General features: G+C 45.6%; 2 protein-coding genes across 2 annotated transcripts in view; both read right to left on the reverse strand.

The window, feature by feature from the left end:
• GTF3C3 (general transcription factor IIIC subunit 3) overlaps positions 1–158 on the reverse strand; it is a 33,132-nt gene extending 32,974 nt beyond the window's left edge. The window contains exon 1 of the mRNA XM_065413257.1: positions 3–158. Within this exon, the coding sequence (XP_065269329.1) occupies positions 3–104 (102 nt within the window). The 5' untranslated portion in view covers positions 105–158. The remainder of the gene's footprint in view (positions 1–2) is intronic.
• An 11,488-nt stretch (positions 159–11,646) lies between these two features.
• Positions 11,647–13,689, reverse strand: C11H2orf66 (chromosome 11 C2orf66 homolog). Its single transcript, XM_065412866.1, is given in 3 exon segments — positions 11,647–11,829; positions 13,472–13,629; positions 13,632–13,689. Coding segments are annotated over 3 exon segments (399 nt in total).
• Between the last annotated feature and the right edge of the window lie 682 nt (positions 13,690–14,371).

The following is a 14,371-nucleotide window of genomic DNA, read 5'->3' on the forward strand; positions in this document are numbered from 1 at the left end:
ACCTTCCTCTCGCGGCTCTTGCGCTCCTCTCGGCGCCTCTCGAACTCCTCGAAGGAGATTTTCCCCTCCAGGTAATCGATCAGCTCGGGGCTGAAGCCCGACATCGCGCGCCTGCCGCTGCGCCGCGAACCCGGGGACGAGGGGGTTGTTTCGCGCACGGACTCGGCGTCCCTTGTTAATCGGGTCCGACCGTAGCTCGCTGCCGCCGCGCAACAGTTCCGGGGTAGCGCCAGCTGGCTGAGCTCTGAGCATGCGCGGTACGGATGCGAAGCCGCTGGTCTCCTGGGCACAGAGGGAGGGGGGCAGCAGGGAGCCGCGGAGGCTCCAGGGCGATGGTAGAAGGGGGTTGGGCGGGTGGGGCCACAAGTGGCGGAGGGTGGGGCCAGGGGCCGCTCTGTCCTGCCCCCCCTCCCCACGGGGTAAGTAGTGATGCTAAGCAGCCTGATCCCACTTGGCCCTGGGTGCGACCCCGAGCTCGGTGGAGCTGGAGAGCGTCTCGATCCCCCAGAGAAGGTGATTCAATAAAAGATATTTTACCTGCTTCACCTTGTCTCTCTAATATTCTAGGACTAATAGGGTGACCAGACGTCCCGATCAAAGCGGGACCGTCCCGATATTTAGGTGTTTGTCCCGCGTCCCGACCAATCTTTGGTCGGGACACAATTTGTCCCGATATTTCGCTCTGCCGGCAGCACTCAGCGTTGTTTTTTTTGCTCCGCCGGTGGACCTCCCCGTCCCCCATGTGTCCCGATATTTTCTTCCTCTCATCTGGTCACCCTAGGCACTGACAGGGCTACACTACCACTGCATACATTAGGCAAAGCTGTCAGGGTGGGCCGGTAAGTGTACTGACTGCTATGCATCACCTCCCAACGGATCTGAAATTAAGTATTTCCTATACTGAGTTTACCCAACATCTTTCCTAAACACTAAAATTACCCCGGATACACCGCTGTTTTCGTAATAAACCCTTATTTACAGCCCAATGTTCTGTAGGGACCCGATCCAAAGTCTATTTCCATAGACGTCTTTCCTTTAACTTCAGTGGTCTTTGCATCAAGGAGGTACGTATTAGAATAATAGAATATCATAGAATATCAGGGTTGGAAGGGACCGCAGGAGGTCATCTAGTCCAACCCCCTGCTCAAAGCAGGACCAATTCCCAACTAAATCATCCCAGCCAGGGCTTTGTCAAGCCTGACCTTAAAAACCTCCAAGGAAGGTATTGATAGCTGAAAGGGCATCTCCCATTCCTTGTACTGTTTTAAGTGGTTGAAAGATCACAGTAGACAGGAGTTACTGAATCCTGACCAGATAAAGGAAGTGAAGGACTACGCCTAGAACATAAACTACAGCAATAGGTGTATTAGAAGGGCACAGATAGATCAAATAAATAGATGCAGCTATCCAAGAAGAACAGAAGTCTATCTCCCTAATTTATGAATGTAAGCAGTGTCAGGATGAGCTCTACCCTGACATCTGGTGGTAAATTATGGCGAGTGTGGAAAAGAACTCCAGGGGCTGATCTTGTTTGCATAGGCACACCCACTCGCCTGGCATGGAACAACAGCAACTGAAAGTGGTTACTTTGGCTGGTGTGGGATCCCCATGTTTCTCTATTATTGGGGCAGGAAGAATAAAGTTTTGTTACCCTGATTCTGTGAATCAAGGCCAGTGGAACTGTTGTATGACAGAAGGACTGAGTGAGTCCTTCACCATTACCTAAGTAGCACTTGCTTGACAAGGGGCATGGGTTACAGAACCCAGTGAATTGAGAGAGGATGGGGACAGGTATTTGTACCTGATGGTATGGGCCCCCTCTGAGGGTTTGAAACACCAATTGCACCACCTCCTCTCTCCACTGTTGAATGTCAGAGCTAACTTTGATTCCATTAGGAGTCTGGTTACAGGCTGCTGAGCTGAATTCATTTTGGGCCAATGGTGCACCAGTACTAGGGCTCCCCTACTATTGAGCTGAAATCACTAAGAGCTGAAATCACAAAAGAGCTAAAGTTATTAAGAGCTGAGGTCACTGAGTGAAGTGTTAACAAGTGGGGGAGCCTGAAGCTATATTGCTCAGCAGCTGGCGGAGCAATTTGTGGGGACGACTGGAGGAGCAGCGAGCGGCGTGGAGCCTTGTGGGGCCGGTTGGAGTGGCCCAAGGAACGGCGAGCAGGGCTGTTTGCGGGGACGGCTGGAACGGCTCACAGGTCGGTGAGCGGAGTGGAGCGGAGCAGCTTGTAGAGCGGAGCAGTTCGTGGGATGGCAGGAAAGTGGACTGGCTTGTGGTGAAGGCTGCGGCGGAACCCCCACGGAGAAACAGACGGCTGGCCAGCCTCGGATCACGTAAGGTGCCCCTTAACACCCTGCGTGCCCCCCCTTTTTTGCTCTGGGGCTGCACTGACCAGGGACAGAGACTTTGGGGGTTGTTGGACTTTTGGGACTTTGGGTGGTTGCTGGACCCAAGAGACTTTGGGGGTGTTGGACTTTGGGGACTCTGGGTGATTTTTGGGTTGTTGGATTCAAGAGACAAAGGGAAAGGACACAGCCCAATTTGCTGGGGTGGGTTTTGCTCATGGTTTGTGTTATGAATCCTGTTTGTGGTGTTTTTTTCCAATCTTATGCTGATGTCGTTTACCTCATGTTATTAAACATTTTCTGCTACACTCAGACTCCGTGCTTGCGAGAGGGGAAGTATTGCCTCTTAGAGGTACCCAGGGGGGTGGTATGTAATTGTCCCAGGTCACTGGGTGGGGGCTCGAGCCGGTTTTGCATTGTGTTATTGAAACAGAACCCCTAGATACAGAACCCGGCCCTTGTTGCTGCCAACTTAGATGGGCAGAAGGGTTACATGAAGATACCATTGGATGTAAACATTTATGGAAATCTATATTGGGAAAGCACCCGAGATTTGCTCAGGATTAAGTCAGATTCTTGTGCAGCACAGTTCAAAGTGCGTATGAATCATAGAATTATAGGACTGAAAGAGACCAGTCCCCTGCACTCATAGCAGGACTAAGTATTATGAAATGCTACGAAGTCATAATAAGAGCAGTTTACACCCACGTTGCCCTCACTTTGTACTAGTGAAAATGAAAGGCAGAGTTGGATGAGCCAACTGATACAGGAAATACACAAAGGTTAGATGCATATTTAATAACTCCAGTTTTACTGATTACATTGATTCTTTGGAGGAAAGACATCTGTAGTTTTTCTATTCTTTTCATCAAGTGGAAACAGAGTAGCAGAACCATTTCTATGACTCATCTGGAATAGGGCAGTGATTATGTTTCTAGAGCAATTATTGTATTATAAAACAGATTAAATCACTTAGGCCTGGTCTACACTAGGCGTTTATGTCGAATTTAGCGCCGTTACATCGAATTAACCCTGCACCCGTCCACACCACGAGGCTATTTAGTTCGACATAGAGGTCTCTTTAATTCGACTTCTGTACTCCTCCCCAACGAGGGGAGTAGCGCTAAATTCGACATGGCCATATCGAATTAGGCTTGGTGTGGATGGAAATCGACGCTAATAGCTCCGGGAGCTATCCCACAGTGCACCACTCTGTTGACGCTCTGGACAGCAGTCCGAGCTCGGATGCTCTGACCAGCCACACAGGAAAAGCCCCGGGAAAATTTGAATTCCTTTTCCTGTCTGGGCAGTTTGAATCTCATTTCCTGTGTGGACATCGTGGCGAGCTCAGCAGCACTGGCAACGATGCAGAGCTCTCCAGCAGAGATGGCCGTGCAATCCCAGAATAGAAAGAGGGCCCCAGCATGGGCTGATCGGGAAGTCTTGGATCTCATCGCTGTGTGGGGCAATGAGTCCGTGCTTTCCGAGCTGCGCTCCAAAAGACGGAACGCAAAGATCTATGAGAAGATCTCTAAAGCCATGGCAGAGAGGATACAGCCGGGATGCAACGCAGTGCCGCGTGAAAATCAAGGAGCTGAGACAAGGCTACCAGAAGACCAAAGAGGCAAACGGACGATCCGGATCCCAGCCCCACACATCCCGTTTCTACGAGGCACTGCATTCCATCCTAGGTGCGGCCGCCACCACTACCCCACCACTGACCGTGGACTCTGAGGATGGGATATTGTCCAGGGCCGGTTCCTCGGACATGTTAGCGGACGGGGAAGACGAGGAAGGAGATGAGGAGGACGAGGCAGTCGACAGCGCTTACCAAACTGATTTCCCCGACAGCCAGGATCTCTTCATCACCCTTACAGAGATCCCCTACCAACCGTCCCCAGCATTTAACCCGGACACAGATTCAGGGGAAGGATCAAGCAGTAAGTGTTTTAAACATGTAAACATTTATTTTTAACAGAACTGGAATATTAACAATAAGAACAATGTGTTTTTCATGATTTGTTTGCTTAACTATTCAGTCCTAACTATTTTAAAAAAATCTAACAGTGTCCGGTTGTGCATGATTCTGCTGCCCAAGCCGCTCCACTCTTTAGTCCCTGCCAGTGCAGCTATATTAAAATGTGGTCTATATGTCCGGGGATAGAGCTGAAATCCTCCAGGGACATCTCGAGGAAGCTCTCCTGGAGGTAATTGGAAAGCCTGTTCATCAGGTTCCTGGGGAGAACGGCCTTATTGGGTCCTCCGAAGTAGGAGACGTTTCCGCTCAAGTACTCCGGGATCATAGCCTTGCACAGCATGGCGGCATAGGGCCCTGGTCTTTGCAGGCTTTCCCAAAGCATCCTTTCTTTATCGCTGTCTGAGATCCTCATTATTGTGATGTCGCTCATGATGACCTGCTTTGAATTAGGTAGGGTACTGTTAGTATTGGGACTGCTTGCCCGTTCCTTTACAGAACTGTAACCGCCGGTTTACAGCCACACGGTGGAGGCGTGAGAGGGGCAGCATACAGGGATCTTTCCCTGGGACAGCCGCGAGGGGGTGGGACAGGGGCAGAGTTCATGCTTGGCCGATTGCTGGCAGCAGAGACTGGCATTGCTTTCAATGTGAAAGGAGGCCAGTGCTACTATTAAAGTTTTAATCAGCCACAAGTCTACGGCTTACCATGTCTGCCTGCTACAGAAATTCCGGTGTCCTGCCCCGCTTCCCAGATCGGCAGTGCAAGACCCCAGGCACTGAAGGCGAGGTCCGAAAATTCGACCTTGTCCTGAGTGCGCATGTGATAGGTGCAGTGCATGGTCTTGTTCACAGAGAAAGACTATGTTCTTTGTTCACAACTACATTTATCTTTCGGAGGAATTCACTACCTTTTTCTCTTTCCCACAGCCACATCTGCGACTGTCTCCCAACCCAGCCTGGCATCACACTCCCAGAGGCTAGCGCACATTAGGCGGAGGAAGAAGAAGACGCGAGAGGACATGTTCTCAGAACTAATGGGCTGCTCCCGAGCCCAGGCAGCACAGCAGAACCAGTGGAGGGAGAATTTGTCCCAAATGCACCGGACATACATGGAACGTGAGGAGAGGTGGCGGCAGGAAGACCAGCAGGCGACTCAAACGCTGCTTGGACTTACGAGGGAGCAAACGGACATGCTCCGGCGCCTTGTTGATGTTCTGCAGGAACGGAGGCAGGAGGACAGAGCCCCGCTCCAGTCTATCAGTAACCGCCCTCCCCCGCCACCAAGTCCCATACCCCCCTCGCCCAAAGTCCAAAGAAGGAGGGGCGGCAGAGTCCGTGAAAACTCTCACTCCACCCCTGCAGACTGCTCAAGCACCAGAAGGCTGTCATTCCCCAAAATTTGAAAAGTCCTTTCCTTCCCGCCTCACCCAAGCCCCCGTCCAAGTTTCACCCCCCAGTTTCATGTGTGGTTGTTAATAAAAAATACGTTTCTGTTCATTACTGTTTCCATCATGTTGTTTTGGAGGAGAGTCTGTCTGAAGGGGGGGTAGGGGCTTGATAATTGGACAGGACAGTCACCTTTAGCAGGGTACAGAGGCGGGGGCAGGTCCAGCAGCAGGGCACATACACAGTGCAGTGACTAGTTACCCTGGTCAGTCTGGGAGGTGGTTTTCATGTTCTGTGGGGGTGGGGGGTGCTCTGTGACTGTGTGGTGGGGGAGGGCAGTTACAGATCTTATGCAGTGGTCCTTTTCCTGGATCACAGAGCCACGCAGCAGGGGATCTGTAACCCTCCTCCCCCTGCCATACAGTCACATAGCCCCCACATACACGCAGTCCCGCTCAGGAGGGCTGGCAGGCTCTGTTGAAACAACCAGTCCACCACCGCGAATCCTGTCATTCCTGGAGTTTAGAAGCATCATTTGCATCAGTACACTACACCCGCTCCCCACCGCAGTCTGCGTCCCAGGTTTAAAACATTCCCGCGAAAACAGTAATAAAGACAACGGTGTTCATTAAGAAAATAAAACTGATTTTATTTTTTTGGAAGGGGGTGAAGGGGGTATGTAACTGGAGAGGATAGTCAACATTAACTGGGTAAAGAAACGGGGGCAGGTTCAGCTTCTCTGTACAGAAACTGAAAAGTCACTGGTAACCGTGCTCACTCTGGAACCTAGCTTTCAAAGCCTCCCGGATGCACAGCGCGTCCCGCTGGGCTCTTCTAATCGCCCGGCTGTCTGGCTGGGCGTAATCAGAAGCCAGGCTATTTGCCTCAACGTCCCACCCCGCCATAAAGGTCTCCCCCTTGCTCTCACAGAGATTGTGGAGCACACAGCAAGCTGCTATAACAATGGGGATATTGGTTTCGCTGAGATCACAGCGAGTCAGAGATCTCCATCTCCCCTTGAGACGGCCAAAAGCACACTCCACCACCATTCTGCACTTGCTCAGCCGGTAGTTGAACAGTTCTTTTTCAGTGTCCAGGGCGCCAGTATAGGGCTTCATGAGCCAGGGCATTAGCGGGTAGGCTGGGTCCCCAAGGATCACTGTAGGCATCTCCACATCCCCAAGAGTTATTTTGTGGTCTGGGAAGTAAATACCTTCCTGCAGCCGTCTAAACAGACCAGAGTTCCTGAAGACGCGAGCGTCATGAACCTTGCCCGGTCATCCGACGTTGATGTTGGTAAAACGTCCCCTGTGGTCCACCAGTACTTGCAGCACCATTGAAAAGTAGCCCTTTCGGTTGATGTACTGGCTGGCCTGGTGGTCCGGTCCCAGGATAGGGATGTGAGTTCCATCTATAGCCCCACCGCAGTTTGGGAATCCCATCGCGGCGAAGCCATCTATGATGACCTCCACGTTTCCCAGGGTCACTACCTTTGAGAGCAGTAGCTCAACGATTGCGTTGGCTACTTGCATCACAACAACCCCCACGGTAGATTTGCCCACGCCAAAGTGGTTCGCGACTGACCGGTAGCTGTCTGGCGTTGCAAGCTTCCAGAGGGCTATGGCCACTCGCTTCTGGACAGTCAGGGCTGCTCGCATCCGGGTGTCATTGCGCTTCAGGGCAGGGGACAGCAACTCACAAAGTTCAAGGAAGGTCCCCTTCCGCATGCGAAAGTTTCGCAGCCACTGGGATTCATCCCAGACCTGCAGCACTATGCGGTCCCACCAGTCCATGCTTGTTTCCCGTGCCCAGAATCGCCGTTCCACAACATCCCCAAGACCCATTGTCACCGTGATGTCCTCGGCGCTGGGTCCCGTGCTTTCTGACAGGCCTGTGCTACTCTCAGACTTCAGGCCCTCACCGCGGTGCCGTAGCCTCCTCGCCTGGTTTATCTGCATCTGCCTCTGGTAAAGGTGGATGATAAGCTGCGAGGCGTTGACAACGGCCATAACTGCAGCGATGGTCGCAGCGGGATCCATGCTCGCAGTGCTGTGGCGTCCGCACTGTCACTGACCAGAAAAGTGCGCGAACTGATTTCCCGCCGGCGCTTTCAGGGATGGAGGGAGGGCGGTAGTGACGGACGGATGACGACAATTACCCCAAAGCACCCTTGACACATTTTTTTTACCCAGAAGGCATTGGCGGCTCGACCCAGAATTCCAATGGGCAGCGGGGACTGCGGGAACTGTGGGATAGCTGCCCACAGTGCACCGCTTCCAATGTCGACGCTTTCCCCGTTAGTGTGGACTCACAAAGTCGAATTACTGTCCTTAGTGTGGACACACACGTTCGACTTTGCAATATCGATTCCACATATTCGATTTAAGTGAAATCGAACTACCCTCGTAGTGTAGACATACCCTCACAGATATGTATTCTAGCTTCTGAGTTTGCATTAACTTACATCGACTTCTACAGGCTTTTCTAAATATGCTAGTCAGTCTCCTGTTCCTTAAAAAAAAAAAAGTCTCCATTTGGTGGGCTGGATGGGTCCAGACTACATACCTGGTTTGTAAAATAAAATCCTTTCAACTACTAACAGCTAAAGGAGTTTAGTTTAGATGATAGATGCCTCTGTTTTGAAGCCAGTGGCCTGCCTTCTTGTCCCGGTTCTACAAGTGTGCACGTATAGCTGGTGACCATGTCAGTACTGAAACAACAATGGAGCTAGTACCTCCATATTTCATACCTATTATTAAACAAGGGATTAGGCTCTGATTCTGCAAAGACTCATCCATGTGCTCAAGTTGGGTGAAATCCTGATCCTAGTGAAATCAATGGGACTTTTGCCATCGACTTTAATTGGGCCAGGATTTCATCCTTTAACTTCAGTCAGTAGGACTACTCACATGTGGAACATTAAGCATGTGTGTCAAAGTCTTCTCAGGATCAATGCTGTACCTTCCAAATGAGAAGTACCTGTGGTAATCTGAATGCAGGATTTCCTGATGCCATTTTAGAATATGGTACTGGAAATCTGTAATGGTTCAGCTACATAAGGAATGGTCAGAGCAGTAATAGTAAGATGGGCTCTTATGAATAATTTATTAGTTTAATTACTAAATTGTGGGAATCATAGGGATTCCTTACTATGAGATTCCTATCAAAACATAAAAGTACTCTGATGGCTATTGTGTATCTGAATGAGACCTTGAATATGACATTAATAATGTACGTCTTAGGACTTCACAGGGTTTTTCTTATTTCCACATTTATGGAGGCTCTTTTTGTATTATCTTCTGCCTTTTTCAGTAGGATGATCTTTGGGATCTCTCTCAGATGTATACATCTGATGAGTCTATCTTTCTTTCATGAAGATTTAATTCCACACATCTCCAAACCAAATACAAAGCACTGTAATGAAGACTCAGTAAAATTCCATTCAAGAAAACAGTTATCTAAAACCTAGATGTAATCATTTTAAAAGGTAACATTTATTTACATTCCTTGACAAAGACAATTAGGAATAGTGAGACATACTACATCAGATTGAACTTTTCCTTCATTTACATTTCAACAAGTAAAATCTTGTCAGACCAATCTTCACAACCATCCATACCTCACCACCTGAAAAGTGAGCAAATATGGCAAATTGCAGCCAGATGTCAGATTTGTATATGTAAAGACTCGGATGCTGAAGAAAATGTTAAATTGTCAGATAATAGAAACCCCAAAGCAGTAACATTTTGCCATGTATGCTTCCAATTCACATGAAGTCCAAAAGTAACCACCTGAAAGGAAAAATAAATAAAATAATAAAATGATGGTAAGTAGGAGCATTTAAAAGCACATGGGGTCGGATCCAAAGCCAAAGGACCCTAACTGAAACACTCCCACTGACTTAGATGGGCTCATAAATCCCAAATTATTAGCATGAGCATTGTTAAACAGTAAATTATCTTTTCTGACTGGGAGTAATCTCTGTAAAGGTCAGGGTGAGGAACAGATTCCTCAAGGCCATGTAGTGTCAGTAGAGCTAATGTGGCTGCTTGTTTCTGGCCACTCACCTTTCATAGGATCAGCCACTGGCTGCATACGTACAAATACACAATTTCCATTCTTGCCCACCTCCCTGCATGATTATGGCATGGAGACCTTTGTGGAATACAGCTCTGTGGTGCCTGAGGACTGGATTTCAAATTCTGCCCCCACCTAGAGTGGAAATGTACAGTTCTGCTGTGTTTAGCACATTATGTGGCTGCAAGGCTGATAGGGTGGAGAGATTAGGAAGTTGTAATTAACTGAACACAAACCCTGGTTAGAATTAAATTTTTTTTTAAATGCCCAGTCTTTTCAGCCCCTAAATCTTCATCAAGTTAACAACAGAATCTCCACATATTTTGGGGGCCCAGAATCTGATTTTATGTGATGCAATATTTAGACAACAGAGTAAATCAAGGATAGGGGAGCACAGTTAATTCTGTGTTTCTAGGTCTTCATCAGTTTGTGTCAAACATCAGTGTTGTTTTATGTTCCTTAGGCCCCAGACCTTGAGTTATCCTCTGTGTGGCTGATGCAGCAAAACACAAGTGTCCAGTAATTTAGTAATTTCACAGTAAATATAAACTATTTTGTACGAAACTCAAAGCAAATATTTTCATTTATGAACAGCCAGAAATTTATGTTCAGAAACCATCTCTTACCCACTATTTATTACTAAAAACAACCCAAAGAGTCATTTAAATCACATTTGAATTTGTTTAAGTTTAGAATTTTCATAGCTTCACAAATTTTAAAGCCAGAAGGGACCACTATGATTATTTAGTCTGTCTTCCTGCGTGACACAAGCCATAGATTTTTACTCCATAATTCCTTCACCAAACTAATACATTCTGATTGAGGTAGAGCACATCTTTTAAAACCACTTTTTAATCCATTTTACATTGTGTGGTGCTGGATTTTTTTTTTCAAATTAAACCCATCAAAAGGTGATTTAAAATGAAAATATTAATACAATTGTCACTATAATATAATGAATGGTGGTGGTGTGCTACATAGTTCAGACAGAGCCATGGACTAGTGAGCTAAGCACAGGACTGGCAGCCAGGAACTCCTGAGTTTTAACCTTGACTGCCACTGACTCCTTGTAGGTCCTTGGGCAGGATCCAAATCCTATTGAAGTTCTTACTGTTTGTAGAATGGGGACAATAATACTTAGCTACCCTCATCATGTTGTCATAAAGAGGATTATTATTTATATAGTATACAAAATAAAAATAAAATAAATATCCAAGTTCCCTGCAGTACATTTGGTCATGGATATACTAATAGTGCAAGCTTGATTCATATTATAGTATAGACATATGAATCAGTTTGCACACTATTTTATCCAACCTTCACTTTTAATTGAAGAAATAAAAACATCACATTTACAGAGATTTAATAGGCCGATTACTCTTTGTTACTGTAATGTTTTCTTTTTTGAGTCTGTTTTTTCCTTGATGTGCACATATCATGGGAGGCTATCAGCCTCCATTAGAAAAATTTAGATTGTACTAGGTTTTACTTGATCTCTTGAAATCTTTCCCTGTTTAATCCAGCAAATGTCAAGTATGTGTCTCTGGAAATAAATTAGAGACATAAGCAGTGCATAAACTTCTGACTTCAGAATACTTCTTACCATGCATTTACTCCTGTTATTCCAGAAAGAAATTAACTCCCCAGAAATTTCTCCTTAAATAAATTTCAATCACCTTTGAGTGAGAGTTAAAATACCACACATTTCTGATGTGTTATCAAGAGCAAGTTATTTTTTATTCTTCATATAGAAGGGAAAATTACCAGAATCCAAATCTGTAAGTCAACCACATGTAACTGTCAGCACAGAGGAAAAACAATCACTTTTACCTTGGTCAGCAGCTTCTTTCAGCCTTTGAAGTAGTTCTGAAATAATTTTTTCTTTTCTTCATAATCTGCAAATGCAGAAGCAGTAGGATCTGAGTAGATAGCTACAGGCCTGGGTCTGTCATTATTCATGGAGAAAGTATCTAGGAACTTTCTCAGATCAAGACCTCTTCCCGAAAAATAAGCCTGGAGTGTTCTGAAAAACTGAAGACAGTTTACATTTTAAAAATGTAAAATGAATAATCATATCCATTAAAACAAAGTAAATATACTTGTGAAAGAAACTGGAGGGGAATGAAGTCCTCTATTTTATCCACAAACATGTACAGCACAGGCAATGGCAGAGCAAGCTGCTCCACTCTGCTTTCACAATGTGTTTCAAGTGTGAACTGGAACGATTACACCTAGCAGTGATTTAGTCATATTCATTTGCTAAGTACAGTCAGTCATTAGCCCCTATGATGGGACTGGCCACACAGACCCAGCAATTGTTGCCAGATTCTGACACTGAAGTTAATGGGATTGCATGTGGAGTAAGGTACTTCTCATCGTGAGGAAGGGTGTCAGAATCTGGCCTTGTGATATGGACACCTGTCCAAAGACCACCAACCCATTAATCAGCGAGGTCTCAGCTGAGCAGTACTGATTCAAACTGGTAACCTAGAGGAGAAACCTCTCCCAACTGCCAGTCCCAACAATGTGTATACTTCTGACACTGAGAATATTAGTAAAAAATATTTGTTAGCTTTGGTTTTCCAAATAAGAGGTGGCATAAATCAGGAAGATTGAATCAGACTGCTTCAAAGGTCTTAAATTATTTCTTCAGATCCCTAGGCTTTAAGGATTGATTAATGGGGTAGATACCCAACTTTTTAATGCATGCCTTTTACACCCCGAACACACCTTAACTGTGAAGCTTATTAAACAGCCTACAATATCTGGAAGTCCCTCAAATTGACATGTGTTCTAAACTATACAAGAGTATAGTTTATGTAAACCTTTAAGATCTTCACAAGAAATGTGATCAGAGTATTATGCTGCCCAATTTGCTAACATTTTCTTTAGAAAAGGCACACAGTGAAACCTCCATTAAGAGCAGCCTCTAGCAACAGCCACAGTAGCCTCAGGTTTTCCATTACAATTTTATTTATCCTAAAAGTCACCTGCAACTGATTTGAGCTGATCCTTTGGCTGGATAGTCTCTGTTATAGTTCAAAAATATTAGGTTTTAGTTAGTATTTTTTAAATGTTATATTTGGTCACCTTCCAAACAAGTACAAACATTGCTGCTAACCACTGACATGTTTCTCACAACTTTTGCATAAGACCTTATAAATAATCCTTTGTAATTGAATATTCTGTTATTGTTAATTGGCTGTCAGATCTTAAACCATTCAAGGTGCTGTGTCAGATATGAATATATTTGTGTTTTCAAACCATGGTTTACCATTTGACAAACAATATTGTCTATACAGTCAACAAGAACAGGACTAGGAGAACACACAGAGCACCCCTATTCTGTTGGATAAAATGAGTTGTATTTTCACAGATCAAAATACATCTCTTTTTAAATTAATGTGTATTGTACATAGGTATGAGGAAGATCCATGTGCAATATATTAAATTGAAAGTGTTTCTTCAAGTTAGATTAAAGCATGTGCAGATGGCTGCTGACACTCACCATACAAAGCACATCAGAGTTACTAACACTAGCTAAGAGGGTCCCTTTTCACTTTGAAGTTTTTAACTGCAAAAGGTAAGAAATTCTGATAATGAGACACCTAAATATGAGAAACACACACAAAGTTTGGGCTTCATTACAATGTTTCCTGCAGGATTTCCTTACCAGATCTCGGTTTCTGGGATTGTCCAGAGGTTTCCATTTTTCTTCTGGCCTCAGCGGAGCCCCCTTTGCCAACCCCCTCAGAGTAAGCATAGCACCCAGACCCAGAAGTGCCACTTTCCACATGCTGGAGAGATGAGCAGGCTGCACATGAGAGGGGGAAAGAACAAGACTCTATGAGTTCTATAAAATGTGCACCACTGACACATGAAAGCAAGCATTTCATATAATTAATGCGGATAAATGGTTTAAAACAATCAATCAGTCCATGACAAGGCGGATCTACCTACTGGAGAATGAGAGTGAGTGAGTGAGTGAGTGTGTGTGTGTGTGTGTGTGTGTGTGTGTGTGTTTTCTCTCCCCCTCCCCTGCCTTTAGTGTATCTTGAGGAACAGATTAGTCCTAAAGAAATGCTTCCCATTCCATTGCTACCTCTGAGACACTGCATCCCCTCTCTATTTCCATCATATAATAGTTCTAAAATAGTTAATCATTTAGTTACAGCAGCAGATCTTTGTGTGCCCTGAGGAAAATATAGCAATATAATTAAAAATCCAGATAGCCCAATTTTAAAACTGCTTGAGAAAAACTAAATGTAGTAAATATATGAAATAATAAATTAATAATAAATATAGAACATCTTACAACTTGATGCAACACTTACTCTCACTCTCTCCTTAAATAAAGCTTACCTGTAAGTTTGGCTCTGGCTTGCCCCTTCCTGGTTAGCCTGTCTGTATCTGCAAAACAGACTGATCTCTCCACTTATATTGCTAGTGGACTGGCTGTGGGTGGGTGCCAATGACGTTAGTAGTATTGCAGTAATGATTCCATTTCCATCCATGACAAAGACCCTTGAGAATCTCATCCTCGATACTCTTAAGGCCTGTTGCTACTAAATCT

The sequence above is a fragment of the Emys orbicularis genome, chromosome 11 (assembly GCF_028017835.1).
Source record: "Emys orbicularis isolate rEmyOrb1 chromosome 11, rEmyOrb1.hap1, whole genome shotgun sequence".
NCBI classification, from domain to species: Eukaryota; Metazoa; Chordata; order Testudines; family Emydidae; genus Emys; species Emys orbicularis.